The sequence below is a fragment of the Podarcis pityusensis genome (genome assembly GCF_964106645.2).
Source record: "Podarcis pityusensis genome assembly, chromosome: 5".
Lineage (NCBI taxonomy): Eukaryota > Metazoa > Chordata > Lepidosauria > Squamata > Lacertidae > Podarcis > Podarcis pityusensis.
Window position 1 is genome coordinate 82,917,517 of NC_138032.1, and position 19,077 is coordinate 82,936,593.

The 19,077-nt window shown below is 42.1% G+C and overlaps 1 protein-coding gene across 2 annotated transcripts in view; it reads left to right on the forward strand.

Annotated features, from left to right (window-relative positions):
• POLR3A (RNA polymerase III subunit A) overlaps nucleotides 1–19,077 on the forward strand; it is a 52,151-nt gene that overhangs the window by 596 nt on the left and 32,478 nt on the right. For both annotated transcript variants that reach the window (XM_081007625.1, XM_081007626.1), the window contains exons 2-15: nucleotides 1,798–1,933; nucleotides 2,722–2,859; nucleotides 3,717–3,888; nucleotides 4,894–5,048; nucleotides 7,096–7,335; nucleotides 8,162–8,324; nucleotides 9,442–9,578; nucleotides 11,045–11,148; nucleotides 12,049–12,190; nucleotides 13,482–13,622; nucleotides 14,121–14,190; nucleotides 14,820–14,947; nucleotides 15,828–15,966; nucleotides 18,755–18,919. In XM_081007625.1, coding sequence (XP_080863751.1) covers nucleotides 1,798–1,933; nucleotides 2,722–2,859; nucleotides 3,717–3,888; nucleotides 4,894–5,048; nucleotides 7,096–7,335; nucleotides 8,162–8,324; nucleotides 9,442–9,578; nucleotides 11,045–11,148; nucleotides 12,049–12,190; nucleotides 13,482–13,622; nucleotides 14,121–14,190; nucleotides 14,820–14,947; nucleotides 15,828–15,966; nucleotides 18,755–18,919 — 2,030 coding nt within the window. The remainder of the gene's footprint in view (nucleotides 1–1,797; nucleotides 1,934–2,721; nucleotides 2,860–3,716; nucleotides 3,889–4,893; nucleotides 5,049–7,095; nucleotides 7,336–8,161; nucleotides 8,325–9,441; nucleotides 9,579–11,044; nucleotides 11,149–12,048; nucleotides 12,191–13,481; nucleotides 13,623–14,120; nucleotides 14,191–14,819; nucleotides 14,948–15,827; nucleotides 15,967–18,754; nucleotides 18,920–19,077) is intronic.

A 19,077-nucleotide genomic window follows, 5' to 3' on the forward strand; every position in this document is an offset into this window, starting at 1 on the left:
TGGTCTCCTAAGTAAATTATAAAATTTCCCCATTCTTTCTTAAAGTTTTTGTCTTCTTTCTTTATCCTGGGATAAATCTATTTTTAGCTCAGCCAAAAAAAGAAAGAAAAGGAAGTATTTTGGAAATCTAAATATAAGCAATTTTGTTTACATTAGATGGCTATATGTTCTGCTTGCATTTTCTTTTTTGCAAGCGTAGCTTGCCCTGGGACTTTATTAGGGTGGGGGAATAAAGTAAAATAATACAAAAAAGTAATTTTCTGTAGTATTTAAACATGCCTTCTCTTGTAGTCAGCATTTCCCCATGGTTGTAGGATTCTGTGGTTCTATATCATGCATGTTGACTTGGCAGCAAGTCCCATAAAGTGGTACCTCGGGTTACATACGCTTCAGGTTACAGACTTCACTAACCCAGAAATAGTGGTTAGGGTTAAGAACTTTGCTTCAGGATGAGAACAGAAATCGTGCTCCAGTGGCACGGCAACAGGAGGAGGCCCCATTAGCTAAAGTGGTGCTTCAGGTTAAGAACAGTTTCAGGTTAAGTACAGACTTCCGGAACGAATTAAGTACTTAACCTGAGGTGCCACTGCATAAGTTTGCGGGAGGTTTGCATCCTTATACACAGAGTTTCTTCAGCCTGTGCCCTCAAGAAAGTACTTCTTTACACAGCACATAGTTTAAACGATGGAACCTGCTCCCACAGGATGACCGCCAACCTAGATGGCTTTAGAAGAGGATTAGACAAATTTGTGGAGGGCTGTCGATAGCTGCTAACCATGGTGGCTATGCTCTGTCTCCACAGATGGAGTCAGCAATGCTTCTGAATACAATTAAGTTCGTAACTAGAGGTACCACTGTACCAACCAGTTGCTGGAAGTCACAGGAGGGGAGAGGGCTCTTGGGCTCGAATCTTACTTGCTGGTTTCCCACAGGCATTTGATCGGCCACTGTGAGAACAGGATGCTGGATAAGATGGGCCCTTGGCCTGATCCAGCAGGCTCGTCTTATGTTGGATAAAACGTAAAATACTAAAACAAAAGACAAAGCAGCAGGAAATCTCAGGTGGTTGCTGGTCTCTTCTGTTGAAATCAGCAGGCTGTTTTTATGTTCTTAAGTGAGTAGGCATCAGGGACTTCATGCTTTCGATCACCTGTGGCTGTGCTTCTAGAAGTTTCAGCAGCCACCCAACAACATTTCTGAATATTATCTAATGGCAACTAGTCACTGAAATAGAAGCTTCTGAGGCATAATCGTTTCTGATAAAATATATTCTTTAAAAATCTACTTTTCCACAGTGTAATGTAGAGTGAGCGCCCCACCTCTTGCTTCTTGCCTCACTTCACATTCTGACAGATAGACTATAGAAGGGAAGAGGATAAGATCCAGCTATTAAACTCAAGAGTCCTTGCTGTCTGTGTACATGAGCGCTTGTTTATGGTGTCGGGGTATGTGCAATACTCAGGAAAGTATGTGTTTTTAATTCACTTTTTGGCTTAGTCTTGAGCTAGCCAAATAAGGCTTCGTGTCTTATGTGAATCGTACACTTAAGGGAGACTCTTGACCAATATTGGAGATTACAATGGGTGGTCTGTTGGGGCCAGGCCACTCATGGCTTTATATGCTAAAGTCAGAATTGTGCTTAGAAGGCTGCAAGATATAAATACAGAAGTCTGGTGTGCTGGATTCTTGGTATTGCTTACTTGTCAGAGGCAAGTCACATTCTATATAAGCAGAGACTTCAAAGTCAACCAGAGTATCTCCATTTTGTGATATATCTGGTGCTGTTTTCTGTTCTAGAAGCCACATCTGCTTTGGGATGAAGTCTCCAGAAGAGATGCGACAGCAGGCTCACATCCAGGTGGTTAGTAAAAACCTATACAGTCAAGACAACAATCATTCACCTCTGCAGTATGGTGTACTGGACCATCGAATGGTAAGACCTTTTGTTGTTCAATCATATCCCACAATGCATCAGAAGTAGTGTAAAGTATCTCTAGTTAGAAAGGATCTGGGTTGCAGGACTTTGAAAAAACTCAACCTGTGGAACTGCTGTCAGGCAGAGGAGATAGGCGAGAGATGGGTGACTTGACAATATAAAACAGCTTTGGGTGCTTACATTCCAAAAGCGTTTCTTTACGCACCCATTACTTTCAGATCATATCAGTCTTTTCTAGTGTGCAAAATGTATGTTGATGAAAAACTTACTTGAGGACTAGAATTGTAGGCTAAAACAAAGCTTGATTTCTGTAGTCTAGTTTTCTTTTACTGAAAAGAAGAGCACTTGTTATGCACGCTTATTTGTGGCTAGATAATTGTGTATGGATGCATGTGTGTGTGGACTTGCGAGAACTAAGATCCTTGTGAGTTCTAAGATTACAAAGGAGGAATAAAGCCATATACTGCTTGTGACACATAATTAGTAGTGGGGTGTCTTAATTCATCAGAGAGCAGCTTGACAATATCTTATCTATTTAATTTGATTTATTAAATTTCTATACTGCCCTTCATCTGAGAACCACAGTGCAGTTTACAAAATAAAAACCCAAAAAATACAAAACATAGTAACAAACAAAAATAATGCACACAGAGAAAGTTTGTGTGTGTTTAAAAGATTGTTTAATTAGTCAAAGTCCTGGGAGAAGAGGAATATTTTTGCCTGCCACCTAAAGATATGTAGAGAAGGCGCCACTGTTAATTGTTTTATGCATTTCTACTCCCAAGGGTACAAGTGAGAAGGATCGTCCATGTGAAACTTGTGGAAAGAATCTGGCGGAGTGTTTGGGTCATTATGGCTACATTGACCTGGAGCTGCCTTGTTTCCATGTGGGGTACTTCAAAGCCGTGATAGGCATTTTGCAGGTAAAGTTGCATTTCATGTCAAGGACTGGAGATGACAGAGATTGAGGGACACTTGACATGCTGTTCCAGTTGTGGGCCATTGCCTGTGATGATGTCCTCTGATAGGAGACCAGGGTTCAAATTCCCACTCAGCCATGAAGATCACTGGGTGACTTTGGGTCAGTCATTCTCTCTCAGCCTATCCTACCTCTCAGGGTTGTTGTCAGGGTAAAATGGAGAGGAAGAGAACTATGTACAGTGGTACCTCGCAAGACGAAATTAATCCGTTCTGCGAGTCTTTTCGTCTTGCGGTTTTTTCATCTTGCGAAGCACGGCTATTAGCGGCTTAGCGGCTATTAGCGGCTTAGCGGCTATTAGCGGCTTTAAGAAAAAGGAAACAAACTCGCAAGAACTCGCAAGACGTTTCGTCTTGCGAAGCAAGCCCATAGGGAAATTCGTCTTGCGGAACGACTCAAAAAACGGAAAACTCTTTCGTCTAGCGAGTTTTTCGTCTTGCGAGGCATTCGTCTTGCGAGGTACCACTGTATGCTGCCTTGAGCTTACTGGAGGGAAGGTGGACTAGAAATTAATTACAGTACTGTGCTTACCTGATGTTCAATATATAAAGTTTCTGAGTAGTTATTATTAATGAAGTGCTCAGTAGAATAGACTCCCTCCTCCCAAAAGCATTCATATAGATATTTGGACTTTTGCCATTTCCTTAGATTTACTGCATAGCATAGCTTTGAAGAAGAATACATGACAGGAAGCTCAACGCCTTCAACCTTCCGCAGTGTCCCTATATGTACATATAAATTTATGGAGTGTCCAAAGGTGTATTGGTTGACGGCAAATTGTGTTTTTTGCTTCTGCTCTAGATGATTTGTAAGACCTGTTGCCGTATCATGCTGACCTTCGAAGAACAGAAACAGTTTTTGGATTATCTGAAGAGACCTGGCTTGACCTACCTCCAGAAACGGGGTTTGAAAAAAAAGATCTCTGAAAAGTGCAGAAAAAAGAACACCTGTCCGTATTGTGGGGCTTTTAATGGTGAGTGCATTAATCTGCCCTTTGGTCCTTAAGCAACTTGAGTCTGGAACCGCTTAAGAACTTGAGAGCCTTACGGATCAGACAGGGGACCATCTGGACTAGCATCCTGTTTTCACAGTGGCCAGCTAGATGCCTATGTGAAGCTTGCAAGCAGGGATCCAAGTGCAAGAGCTCTCTCTGCTCTGCGGTTTCCAGCAGCTGGTATTCAGAAGGGTTCAGAAATACTTCACGGACAGATAGGCAGTATAAGACTGCCTCATATTATCACAGGTATTTGATTATAAGGTAAAGGTAAAGGGACCCCTGACCGTTAGGTCCAGTCGTAGCCGACTCTGGGGTTGCGGCGCTCATCTTGCTTTTTTGGCCGAGGGAGCCGGTGTACAGTTTCCGGGTCATGTGGCCAGCATGACTAAGCCGCTTCTGGCAAACCAGAGCAGAAACGCCATTTACCTTCCCGCTGGAGCGGTACCTATTTATCTACTTGCACTTTGACGTGCTTTCGAACTGCTAGGTGGGCAGGAGCTGGGACAAAGCAACGGGAGCTCACCCCGTCGCAGGGATTCAAACCGCTGACCTTCTGATCGGCAAGTCCCAGGCTCTGTGGTTTAACCCACAGTGCCAACCGCGTCCCTATTTGATTATAGATAGTGTCTTATTTTTGTTGTTGTTGAGATTTTCTATGTGCTTGTCACTCTCAGCTTTTAAAATTGTTGCTTGACTTTAAGAGTTGCTGCAATTTCTTGGTTGCTGTTTTATAGCCGAGATTATGTAATGCCTGAAAAAAAACCAATTTGAACCAAACATTCTTAGTCTTAGTGACTAAACCACAATACAGTAATCTTATTCTACTGAAGGTTTTGGTCGGTGTGTCTCCTGTGCTCCTCATTTTTTCCTCTTTTTTTCTAATTCTGTTTGTAAAACATTGAGCATGACTCTGGAGTGCTGACCAATGTAAATTATTAAAATGCAAAAATGTGTGTGCAAATTTTCTGGATCTTCTTGTAGGTACTGTAAAGAAGTGTGGCTTACTGAAGATAATCCATGAGAAATACAAGACGACGAAGAAGATAATGGACCCCATTGTGTCTAACTTCATACAGTCCTTTGACACCGCTATAGAACATAATAAAGAGATTGAATCCCTACTGGGGAAAGCCCAGGTAAATAATAAGAAATCTGTACAGTCTTGTATTGTTTCAGTTTTCTCTTCCTTTGGGAAGGGGGATTTCTCTTAGGTTGAAACAAACCAAGGATTTTTTTTTTTTTTTTTTGCAAAAGCATTTCTTGATGCTTAGTGCCTAGAGGATGGTAGCCTATCTTAGTCATGTTTTTGCTCTGCAGCAGGGTGGATTTGATTTAAATCAAATCAATTTAAACATTATATCATATGTATCCATTTTTGTTAACTGATGTGGTTAAACATTTTTTTTTTAAATTAGCACACATTAGCACACACATTTAAATTAGCAGGGTTTTGCCTTTTATTCAACCTCCCTCCCACCTAGACACTGCTGCATACAGGGAGGGATAAGTTCGGTATGGAGCATACATGCCAGCAGAGCCAATCGGGTGCTTCTGCCACCAAATTTGCACTGTATTAACCTCACCACTTCCCTGCCCCTCTCCACCCAGTATGCAACAGTGATTCGGAGGGAGGGAGGTCAGGTAAGTGACGCAGCCTCCCTCTGCCATCCGCTACTCGTAGCATTTATAAAACCAGTGAAGTGCCTTCTCTTGTCTACCCAACCTACAGATGGTTCACAACACCTTAAAAGAAGTTGGAGAGATTGTAGCGTAGCAGCTGAGTGTGTGGCTTTCTTGCAAAACCCTAGATTAAAAGCATTTCCAATTTAGTATGCAATCTTACACTTACCTGGGAGCAAGTCCCATTGAACTTAGGCTTACTTCTGACAGTTGCATTGTTGCAGGGGGGGTTTAGCAGCAAGCCTGTAAGAGCTTGACTGCGTGTGATCCTTGAGAATTTGGTTTGAGATGGTCAGAGTTGGGATTCTCAGGCTCTAGGAATCACTAGTCTAAGGAGGTCCCTTATCATTTCTGTCATCAAACTCTAATAACGGTTATTTGCCATGTGTGAGAGATGATGAGTGGGTGGTGACGAAAAGCCAGACATTCTTATTTTCTTGTCACGGAGGGAGGAAATGTAGCACAGGAGTCTGTGAAAGTACATGTGTTGTTGTACCAAAATCACTGAGTTATTGTGTGGGCTGAATCACTATAAATCTTGGCTGCCACTCGAAGAGCTGAATGTTCACTTTGCACAGTCTCCCAACTGCTGTAATCGGCTTGAATTTTGTCAAGGAAAGCTTTTAGCCTTGTGTGTCCCTTGGTAACAGCCTGCAATTCCATTAGATGCCCTGCCTCATACTCTTAAAACAATTGTGTCTGGGCAGCTAGTGTACTTGTCCTTCATAAGCAAATACGCAGTCTAGACTCTGGGTTATGTGTGTGTATGAAGCTGCATATATTTGAAGTGTGTGGATGCAGTAGTTCAGGGGTCAGCAAACTTTTTCAGCAGGGGGCCGGACCACTGTCCCTCAGACCTTCTGGGGGGCCGGACTATATTTTGAAAAAAAAATATGAATGCATTCCTATGCCCCACAAATAACCCAGAGATGCATTTTAAATAAAAGCACACATTCTACTAATGTAAAAACACGCTGGTTCCTGGACCGTCCGCAGGCTGGATTTAGAAGGCGTTTGGGCCGGATCCGGCCCCGGGCCTTAGTTTGCCTACCCATGCAGTAGTTGTTAGCATGTTCTTTCGGCTGACTGGAATGTGTCCTTGGACTATGACAATGCTATTCCTTGCCTGGAACATTCATTTGCATGTGTGTAGAAACCTCTGATTTATGTGTGGCTGGCTTATAGCCTACTGTACAAAGTACAGTACTTTATACCATTGTTCTACCCACTTTTTTTGTATAGGGGATGGCCCAATAACTAGGAAATAGGCAAAGTTTGAGAAATGTCTGCTTAAGCCTTTTAAGCCTTTGTGTTCTAAAGAAAGTAAAGAACACATTTGTGATCCTTAAAACATGAAATGCTGGCACAACATTTTGCCCTTCCTTGTGGTTTTAAAGCTACTTGACAAATCAGTGGACAAGGCATTGCTTGAGTCTTAGCCAAAAACTGAGTTTCCCGCTCTGCAATGTTAAGTGTGTGATTGTAACCTTTTACGTTTTGTAGGAAAACTTGAATCCTTTAGTGGTTTTAAATATCCTAAAGAGAATTCCCGCAGAAGACATCCCTCTGCTTTTGATGAACCCCGAATCCGGCAAGCCTTCGGACTTGATCCTGACACGACTCTTGGTCCCCCCGCTCTGCATTAGGCCGTCCGTGGTGAGCGACTTAAAATCCGGCACCAATGAGGATGACTTAACGATGAAGCTGACGGAAATAATTTTCCTCAATGATGTGATCAAAAAGGTGGGTTGCCCTTTAATTTTATATTTGTGGTTAAAGTAGGTATGGATTGTGCTTCTTAACAGTGCTTTTTAGAATGCCGTCCTAAATTCATATGCTATTAGCTTTTGAATTTGTAGTAAAATGCATGGCTAGGGTCCATAGGAGACACCTTATTTTAGGTCCCCTTCAAACTCTGTGAGTGCCTGAGTTTTGTTGCATTCTTATTCTAAGCATATATACCTGAGGTTGGTCTGGGCCTGGGGTTGCCATAAAGTTCCTGACCTCTTAGCTCCTTTCCTACCATGCAAATCTCCTATCCCTTCTGCTTATAGCTATGGTGTAATGTTATGTCTGCATCAGGCATCCTTAATGAGCTTGTGGCTGGGGCAGGGATTGAACCAGGCTCTTCCAGAACCACCAAAATCACAAAGTTGTGGGGTTTTTTTTACACAGGAGTAAAACACAGATGAGACTAGGGACAAAGCCATTTCTCAGCCCCAGAGAATTCTTTTTTTGGGCAACCTTGCAGGGGTTAGGGTGCAATATGTTCCTAATCAAAGATCTTAACTGCAGCTAAAATACATTTGGTCTGGTAAAAGTTCTTAGTTCTCAGATCTTGAGTTCACATCTGGAAGTCCATATTCGGAATTGCTCAGAAATGGTTACTACTCTGGTTATTTTTGTTCTTTCCTTGTTTTGCAATAAAACTTTGTGAAAGAAATTTGATTTGTGATTCTCATAAGAACATCGTTACCTCCTTGCAGAACTTGCCGAATGTTCCCTAGAACTATGGAGTTGCTTTTGTTGAAATTTCCTTTCTTGAATTGGCTGTTTTGTTGTTGGGCAGCATAGAATATCAGGAGCCAAAACTCAGATGATAATGGAGGACTGGGACTTCCTGCAGCTGCAGTGTGCTCTGTACATCAATAGTGAACTCTCTGGCATTCCTCTCAACATGGCACCCAAGAAGTGGACACGAGGCTTTGTTCAAAGACTGAAGGGAAAGCAAGGTAGGTGTTTCAGCATAATCTCTGGCTCCTGCTGCTATCACATTTGAACATGTGAAGTCCCCTTAAGTCATGTCCATCTAGCCTCAGTATTGGCTAGTCTGACAGAAGTTCTTTCTGGAGTCTGGTAGCGGAACCTTTTCCAAACGCTGTTCAGGTTTACATTTATTTCTTGGATTTTTATCTTGCTTCCGAAAGCAGTTTTTAGGGGGAAGTAATGATAGCAAACTCATTTGTGTGTTGAGCTCCATTACCAATTGCTGGGATATAGACTATCCCTCTGGGGTCATGTATTGCAAACGGTTCAGTTATATCGTAATGGTCAGTATGGGCTTTGTAGCTTTTGTGTGTTGGACTTGCCAGGCAGACTCTGCAGCTGATTGTCAAGGCGCTTGGCAATGGGCTACTAGTGTATTTGTGCATATTAACACTTGCTAGTGAGTTTTAACCCTTTTATTTCCTGATACAATTGGTAAATCGAAATGAGCACAGTTGAATCTGCTATATTTTGTGCAATGGAGGCTGCTGTGCATTATACCTAATGTCCTCCATGGTATTCCCCCACCTTAAATTCACACCCTTCCTGTACCAATACATCTCTGCCTATGCCCTTAAATCTTCAGCTCAATCCTTAGTCATCCAAAAGTCTTCTACTTGCTAGCTTAGGTAACTCCACCTTTGTTATCCGTTATACCTGTGTAAAACTCTCTTCTAAGAACATCTGCACAACAACACTTCTCTCTCTCTCGTCCTTCAAATACCTTCTTAAAATTCACTTTCTCCATGAAGCCTGTGGTTTAACCCTCTTGCCATCATCACTTACTGAAAAGGAGCTTAAATATGTTCAACAGAATTGAATGCATATTCTCCTACTTCCTTCGTCCCCAGCTACCCCATTGCTTATTCCTGGGTTACATTTTCAGACTCTATCCTCCTTGCAGCAGGAACACATTGTTTTATTTTTAAAACTGCATAAAGCACTCTGTACATTGATAACACCAAATAACAATAATAAAGAATAATAACTTTAGTTTATTTTCTCTGTGGAAGATCAGAGGGTTTTTTTTCTTGACCAGCTTCAGCTTTCTCTCTTTTCTCTCCTCCCTCCACTTCCTTTAAGGTCGGTTTAGAGGAAACTTGTCTGGAAAGCGAGTGGACTTCTCGGGCAGAACAGTGATCTCACCTGACCCAAACCTGCGCATTGATGAAGTGGCTGTGCCTGTTCATGTTGCAAAAATACTAACATTTCCTGAGAAGGTAATTGGGAGAAAATGAAATATTCTGTTGTGTGGTGCAGTCCCTTGCTGCCGTAGCTTTCAGAGTGTCTGCACATGATTCTATCAAGATCAGATCTCAAGCTTTGTTTGAATCACCAAGTGGAATTAAATACCCTTTTGACTTAGGCTGTACTTGGGAAAGAGATGGATGTCAGACTTGCTCCTGGTATCATTCCATGTAAAGGACAGGCCAGGTCCTGTTGATAGAAATTTAGCTGTATGTTGTCTGTTCCTTAAATTCAGAAGCTACAGTGGTACCTCGGGTTTCAGACACTTCAGGTTACAGACGCTTCAGGTTACAGACTCCGCTAACCCAGAAATAGTACCTTGGGTTAAGAACTTTGCTTCAGGATGAGAACAGAAATTGCGGCACGGCGGCAGTGGGCGGCCCCATTAGCTAAAGTGGTACCTCAGGTTAAGAACAGTTTCAGGTCAAAAACGGACTTCCAGAACGAATTAAGTTCTTAACCTGAGGTACCACTGTAATCCGGTATCTTCACAATAGCATTCCCCCCTGCTCCTTGCACTCTTGCCAAGCTGAAAGGTCATTTAGTATGTATATTTTTATAGATGACATCTAATAATCTTGAAAAGAGTTGTAGTATGTGCACAAGAATAGGGCTAACCCAAACATGGAACTTAGCAAGTCCTCTAGTGCTAAAATTCCAGAAGTGTCTCCTTCTGTTTTCAAAATGCCTTGAAGAGACCAACAAGCGGAAGACGAGAACAGAGGAATCTTGTCAGTTGTGTGATGTAAAGGGATATCCCAGGGTATTGGGGTATTATCTCTGTGTCAGGGAACTGCCATCAGTGCTGGAGGGAGAGAGCAAAATCCAGAGGGATTCCAGAGAGCGTCCCGGGATTGGGAGAGGCAGCCCATCTTCTGGGGAAGAGAATCAGCGTAGCACCAGTGGAGAAGGGGGGCGGATGGGGGAAGCGGCGAGGCGGTCCCATGACTCCTTGCCGGGGACCAGCGGGGAGAGTAGGGGTCCTTCGCTGCCTACGCCCTCCTTGCGCAGAAGGCTTTCGCGCAGAGAGAGTAGGAGGAGACTAGGCGTCAAAGAGCTTCTTTGCTGCAAGAAGTTTAAGAAACACCCACTGACGGATTCTGCCAGCGATTGAGACAGCCACGGGTGAGTGGCTGTCCGGACAGAAAAGGTTCACTCAGGCAACCCAGCCAGATGTTTGCACCGGCTTACGCACGAGCAACCCCTAGAACCACTACGCTCGGTTACAAAGGAGTGACAGGCATTTAAAATAACAGTAAGAAAATGCTATCTTGACTTAACTCTTGATCGTTTAATATGTTGTTGTTTGTGCTGTCTAGAATATAATACAGAGAAAATCACATAACTATGATTTACCCAGGGCAGCAAAAATTATTGGCAAAGCTCTGCACAAGAATTGTGCGAACTTCCGCTTTTAACTCGAGCATTCCTATTACAGGTGAATAAAGCTAACATCGACTTTATGAGGAAACTTGTTCGGAATGGTCCAGAGCTTCATCCGGGTGCCAACTTCATTCAGCAGAGGCACACACAGATGAAAAGGTGTGGCCTTGTATCTGAAATAGACTCATTTTATTTGAAAGTCATTTAATTTGAAAGTTTAGTGCTTGTTTTGAACATACTGAGAGGCTATCTGGATTTTTTTCTTTCCCCTCTTTTCAGTTTCAATGATTCTTGCCTAAGATGCTAGTCTTGTTTGTGTAAACATTCAAAATTTGTTCCTTATACAATTCATTAAGTACTTGCCTTAAAAAGCAGTAGCACATCTGGTGGGCAAAACTTAATTTTGATCCGGTTGCTTCTCCCTGCTCTTCTCCCAGACCTTCTCCCTGCTCTTCTCCCATGAACTGCTGATAATCATAATTACTAGGAGTAGGGCCTGCAGCCTTTCAGTGGGTAGGTGAAGTGATTAAAAACACTGAACTAAAAAGGCACAAAGGAACACACCCCAAGTTAACTGAGCAACATAGGTTCATAAGTCAAGAATTGTATAATGTGAGTCCTTATAAAACTGCAGGTAGCAAGTGCTGTCTTAAGAGATATTCCTTCTCACACAAGAGGGAATGCCCTTTCTGAGAGTGCACATGTATGCGTTGCAGTAGGCAGCATCTAAAAATGGATGCTTTCCCCCCTTCCAAAATCTATATTCATACATGTGTCTTAAGCATTCTTTAATGATGATAACTTTCGTAAATTGTTGGTGTTTTCTGCGTCTGTTTGCACAAGTATATTCTCACCCTCCCTCTAACTTTAAAAAGTTACCTTCATTGTTGTAAAATGGTACGGAAAAGCTTTCAGCTGTGATTTCCTTTCTTATCACTGAGGAAGCTCAGCAGTCCTGTGGAAGAACAGCTGTATAACTGGAAAACAATCATTTCCTCTAAGACTGATTATTTCTTATGATAGATTTCCTTTTTTCTCTCTCCCCCTCCCTCCCCCCAGGTTTTTGAAATATGGAAACCGTGAGAAGATGGCTCAGGAACTGAAGTATGGGGACATTGTGGAGAGACACCTCATAGATGGTGATATAGTCCTGTTCAATCGACAACCCTCTTTGCACAAGCTCAGCATCATGGCTCATATAGTAAGCATAGCAACTTACTGCTGTGGTTCCCTGGGGCGTATTTATTTTTATTACCATTCATCATCATAATTGGTCACCTAACACATACATCTATTAGTTCTTAAGGCTTTCACGCAAGAGTATTATTCTTCTGTGAGATGTTACAGATAGGTAGCCGTGTTGGTCTGCCATAGTCAAAATAAAAAAAATCCTTCCAGTAGCACCTTTAAGACCAACTAAGTTAGTTCTTGGTATGAGCTTTCGTGTGCTTATCCCATTATACATTCTTATCTCATTATACATGACTAAGCCATCTCTCACCTTCTCACCCCTTGCCTTTTCCTGTAAGACCCATTACAGTCGTTAAGAGTCGTCAGCAGGCTCATCCCAGCTATCTGCCTATCTCCCATTCCCACCACCCTTCTGAGTAATACCCCTCCCCACCTTCTCACTATATAGAAGGATCTGGCAACTTCTGTTTCAGTGTATCTGAAGAAGTGTGCTTGCACACGAAAGCTCATACCAAGAACTAACTTAGTTGGTCTTAAAGGTGCTACTGGAAGGATTTTTTTTATTATTTCTTCTGTGAGAGAAAAGGAGCACGATCACTGATTTCTGCCTGCCAGGCTTCGGGCGTGATCTGTGTGATTTTTACATGATCCAGATAGTACATGTTGCCTGCTACCTTCTCCAACTTGAGTAGCTATTCCACAGCTTCTGTAATTTCATCTGTGTGGTACGGCTACCATTGCCCCAGATTCAAGCTAAGTAGAACATTATTCAAGTCAGATAAGGAAATGATCATGATTTGGCTGCCATTGAGAGATTCAGAGGGCAACAACGTGAAAACAGGCCTTTTCTGTGGTGGCTCCCCATCTGGAATGCTCTCCCCAGAAAGGCTCACCTAGCGCCATCATTACATGTCTTTAGGCTCCAGGTGAAAACACTCTTATTACCCAGTCCTTTGGCCATTAAATAATCTATGGCCTGTTAGATTGGGGGGGGGGCTGTTATGATTATTTTATTATGTTGTGTGTTATGTTCTTAATATTGCACACTGCCTTGGGATTTTGACTAAATAAATAAAATAACCCTAGGATCTTCTCCATTTTGCAGGAGAAGAGTTGTCATTCACAGAGGAGTTCCTTCTGTGATCACACCTCTCTCTCTGGACCATGTTAGCCAGTTAAACTGAAATTATGTAAAAGCAAAAGCACAATTTTTTTCAAGCATTTTCCAAATACTGTTGATACGTTCTGAATTCTTTGTATGTTTTACACAGTATTTTTTTCTTCTGATATGTTTTTTTCAGGCTAGAGTAAAACCGCACCGGACTTTCAGATTTAATGAATGTGTCTGTACACCATACAATGCTGACTTTGATGGTGATGAGATGAATCTTCATCTTCCTCAAACCGAAGAAGCCAAAGCAGAAGCCCTTGTTCTGATGGGGGTAAGCAAAGTACTATTACATACTATTGCCTGTTGAGATGGGGCAGGTTCACTGCCTGCTGCCTGATTTCTTTTACTAGTTGAAACCTTTTAAGAACTGCACAAAGTCTGCATTTTGCTAACTGCTCTCCTTCATGCTTCCACTTTGTGAGGAAGGGGAAGGAGTCGGAGATAAGTACAGAGGAAAGTTACTTAAAAGAAAACAGGGCAGAGAAACTGCTGAGGGCCAGATTTAGCCTGTGGGCCACATTTTGGCCCCATGCCTTTTGTAGAACAATCTTGTCAGGATGGAGTCATGTCTACACTGACTAGGCAGTAAAGCCCTATCAAACCCTAAACAGATTTATTGCATTAAGAAAATGCACTGGAATATAACGTGTGTTTATATATGTCACAGAGAGGAGTAGAAAGATCTTGTAGTACTATGATCATGTACATAATAAGAGTTTTTGAAATATTGTGCCATGTTTCCCTAGTTAATATATCTTCCTTCATCTAGACTAAAGCAAACTTGGTAACACCAAGAAATGGAGAGCCCCTTATTGCTGCAATTCAGGATTTCCTTACAGGTCTGTATTTGAAGTCAAATATGCGTTTACTTGTGTTATGAGACACTCATTTGTTTTCAAGACCTCTTAGATCTTCCTTGCTCATGCGTGATAGAATAATACCTCCTTGCAAAAAAAAAAGAATTATTACCATGGTGTCATTGATATGGTGGTGCCTCTTCTGAAGAGGACTTTACCTGCTGGGCATGCCACAGAGATGCATGGGTGTAGAGGTGACCAACGATCTGCAAAGGAGGGTTCTGTATGGACTGCAGGATTGCATCAGTATTGGAACTTTTTTACTGAAGACCTGGGCCTAAGTGTGACCGCTGCTGAGATATTCTTAATCTTTGCCTTGTTGTCTCTAGGATGTGTACAAGGAGAGCCATGTGGTAAAATATTTGCCTTCATTGCTCTCTTTTTAAATACCTTTTGGTCTTTCTAGCGTCCAAAATGCAACCTGCATGAAATTTATTTATTTATATTAATACAGATAATTAAGATGCATTTTTCTTTCACGCCACTGCAGTTCCATGTGATCTGATTACGTTTAAATGTATTGCCAGTATAGTGTAGCTTACTCAATGCCCTTTCTAGCTTATCCTCTTATACGGAAGTGTTTGCGTTGTGTTCTGTATTTCCCATTTTAGGGGCTTACCTCCTCACCCTCAAGGACACTTTCTTCGATCGAGCTAAAGCTTGTCAGATTATCGCTTCTATTCTGGTTGGCAAGGATGAGAAAATAAAAGTTCGCCTCCCACCGCCAGCAATTCTCAAGGTATGGAACGTTTTGGAGAAAGAGTGCGCACTTGAGTTTAGTCATTAATAAATTGGTGAGGTTCTTTTGCCTGGACGTGGAGCGGGTCTCCCTGGTGTTGTTGTATCAAAAGGCAAGCTCTGAGGCAGGGCAAGAGGCCTTTCTGGAGGGTGGCAAAGTCTCAAACTGGACAATAGCTGAACACATTTGTCTCCCCTGTGACGCTAAATGTGTTGCACTGCAGTTAATATACCATGTTGGGTTTCAAAAATGAATGTTCCCATCGCTGTTGCAGATAAAAATTTCCGTTGACTTCAGCTGAGCACACGCTGCTTCAGTTATCGATGTAATTCTTACTGGCGAAAAGATAACCATAAGGGTTTCCCCATTAAACGAACCATCTCTGCAGTGCTTGGTTGCAAATTCTGATTACAAAGAGACGGGTCTTCTTCCATTTGGTGGAAGGGAGCAGACATATTTGTGTGGCTGTATCTTTTGACCTCTGCCTCATGGATTGAATAAAGGGCAGGTTTTAATCTGTGATTAAAGCTTCAGTTGATTGGTTTAATCAATTTAATTGGTAGAGATTGAAACCGTGGCACCATCCCATTGCTTAGAATCATAGAATTGAAGAACTGGAAAGGCACCACGAAGGTCATCTATCCCAACCCACTGCAGGGCAGGAATCTTTTGCCCAACGTGGGGTTCGAACCCACGACCCTGCGATTAAGAGTCTCGTCCTCTACCAGCTGAGCTACATGTTGCTCCTTGACCTGGAATAGTTGAAAAGAAGTGGAAGAGTGGTTTGGAGTCCTAAAGTATAATGTTTTTGCATGTTCTAGTTCTATAACTTTAGTGGAAGCTCTTCTGCTTGTCTTCATAATCCTTTGTCCTCTTCCAGCCTGTAACCCTGTGGACAGGAAAGCAGGTCTTCGGTATCATTCTGAAGCCTAGTGACAGTTGTCCTGTCAAAGCCAACCTTCGAACCAAGGGCAAGCAGTATTGTGGCAAGGGAGAAGACTTGTGCAGCAACGATTCCTGTAAGTGGAGGTAGTGGGGAAGCCTGAGACTTGGCAACTGTAACTTATGACATACTTACTGACCACTGGGTTTATTGGAGATTTGTGCTTTCTTCTTCTTCTTCAAATATTATTATTATTATTTGTACCCCGCCCTCCCCAGCCAAGACCAGGCACAGGGCGGCTAACAACCAATAATAAAAACAAGTTGATTAAAATACAATTTAAAAAGATTAAAATACAACATTAAAACATTAGGATGCAATGTTTTGAAAAATGAAAAATGAAAAATAAGGGGGGGGGGATCAAACTGATTCTAAGCCAAAGGCCAGGTGGAACAATTCTGTCTTACAGGCCCTGCGGAAAAAATCAGATCCCACAGGGCCCTGGTCTCATGAGACAGAGCATTCCACCAGGCCGGAGCCAGTGTTGAGAAGGCCCTGGCTCTGGTTGAGGCTAATCTAACTTCCTTAGGGCCCGGGACCTCTAGGGTGTTGCTATTTATGGCTCTTAAGGTCCTCCGTGGGGCATACCAGGAGAGGCGGTCCCGTAGGTACGAGGGTCCTAGGCCATGAAGGGCTTTAAAGGTCAAAACCAGCACCTTAAATCTGACCCTGTACTCCACCGGGAGCCAGTGCAGCTGGAAAAGCACTGGGTGAATATGCTCCCATGGCAGAGATCCTGTGAGGAGCCTCGCTGCAGCATTCTGCACCCGCTGGAGTTTCTGGGACAGCTTCAAGGGCAGTAGAGCGAATTACAGTAGTCAACCCTGGAGGTGACCGAAAATACTTTTCAGATTTATACATTTCACTGATTTTACTATCATTTTGACATTTCAAAACTTGACTTCCTTCTCCCTGTTTCTGCGATTCCTTAAATTTATTTAATATCTCCTGCATATCCAAATTAACTTAACTTGCTCATTTATTCATCTTCTTTAAATATATATTGTTATGAAACTGCAGGTTATTACAATAATCCTGCCAGTGTTTTTAACTGTTTACAATTTATCTGTAAATATTCAGTAAACCATTTCCATTCTTTTATAAAAACTTTGTTATCTTGATTTCTTATTCTTCTGGTAAGTTTCACCATTTCTGCATATTCCATAAGTTTTTGTATCCATTCTTCCTTTGCTGGGCCTTCTGCTTCTTTCCATTTTGGGGCAAGTAACATTCTTGCCACTGTAGTCGCATACATGACTAAATTTCTATACAGTTTGGGTAGTATAGAATTCCCATAATTCCCAAGAGAAAAGCTTCTGGGTTGTTTTTTTCAAACGTTATTTTAAACATCCTTTTCCTTTCATTGTATGTCATTTCCCAGTAAGCCTTAACCTTACCACAAGACCATCACATATGATAAGAAAAAAGAAAGAAGAATTGTGCTTTTAAGGTAGCAAGTGATAGTGTATCTTCCAAGGACTTTTAAAATTATTATTTTATTCGGGACAGGTGAGATGTTTTCAGCAGACCAAAGAAAGTAACTTTGTGTACATAACACAACTTAAGGAATTCGCTGGCTGATAGAGGAAAATGGATGGAACTCTTTCTGTACCACATCAGTTTCCAAGTGTTCACAAGCCTCTGCAGTTTTGGTTTCTGCAGTTAAAAAAAAGAGAATAATTTGCACCAAAGTGGCTCCCATACATGGTGGACGAATGGGCCTCAAGTGGTACACGTCTCTTTTGATCTGCCTTGAAGCATCTGCAACTAGAAAAGAAATTACTTGAGATCTGTCATTTCTAAGGAAAATTATCACTGTTTGGCAAGTGCAGTGCAGATGGTTCCTTTCATAGGAGCTGAACATTGGGCAAAATTGAACAATCTGACTTTGTGGGGAGGGTTGTTTTTATTTCTGAAACTAACTTAACCTCAGACCATTGTTCTAGTTGAAATCAAACTGTTAAACAGTCCCTAGATTATTTTTGGAATGAGAACAATGTTTATGAGGTTAACTCGATTTGGACAAATGCTTGCAGCATGTTCTACAAGAGAGGTTTACTTCGTTGGCCTTTTGTTGTAGAAAATACTGCTTAGACTCGCTTTGAAAGTCTTCTTGCTGCCCAAAAGCAGATGTTCCCAAGGAAGGTGTGGACGCCCGCAGCTCAATATTGTTTGTGGCTGAACCAGAAAGTCCTTTGGAGGATGCGATAGACCCCAGACGAAAATGCACATCCATCTTATAGGTGCATGTTGAATGAAGAGACAGTCCTGCTTGTCTTGTCTATTAAATTAGCAAAGCTAGCTTTAGCTTTGCAGTCCTTGACATGTCAGAGTAAGAAAAGGAATCCCCTTGTTTGAGAATTATAGCTCCCATACAGAAAGCCAGGCTCTTGTTTGACTGTGCTCAGTTATGTCTCTTTCCTTGTTTCAGTTTCTGGATTTATTCTTGTAACTAGTTTTAATTGTAAGAGGTCCCATGACCTTCGCGGTTGAGAATTTGTGTTTGTTTATATGCTCTGGTGGCCTTAAACTGTTACAAAATATGAAATGACTGAAATATGCTTGGATTCTACCACCCACCCTCCCCGCCTTACAACTTGAGTTCTCAGCGTTTCTGCATCTACCGTATAGGTTTCTGGGTGTGTTAAAGCAGTGTTTTTCCCATTTGCAAACCAGGAACTACAACCGGGTAATGCCCTAATGTACACTGGGTTGCATAAGTAGACCTGCCACCATTATTTTGAGAAGAGTTTCTTTAAGAGAAGGGATGAGATGTTGCCATGTTGGGGCTAAAAGTGGTCATGAGTCTGAAAAAGCTGAAAACGGGAAGCTTAGGTTGACAAGCTTCTGACTTTTTTTTCCAGACGTTGCAATCCACAATAGTGAGTTGATGGCTGGCAGCATGGACAAAGGAACTTTAGGGTCTGGATCCAAGAATAATATCTTCTACATTTTGCTGAGAGATTGGGGACAAGTGGAGGCAGCTGATGCGATGTCACGGCTAGCCAGACTTGCTCCTGTCTACCTCTGTAAGTACCTTGAAAAGTGGCTTTCTGGTAATTTCATTCGTTTTTATTGCACTGTGTTTCTATCCCTCACTCCTTCTGTTATGCCTATTGGTGTGGTTGCTCGAGAGCGATCAGGCAAGATCCCTCACTGGTCTTTTCAAAGGCTTTATTATTGGTGC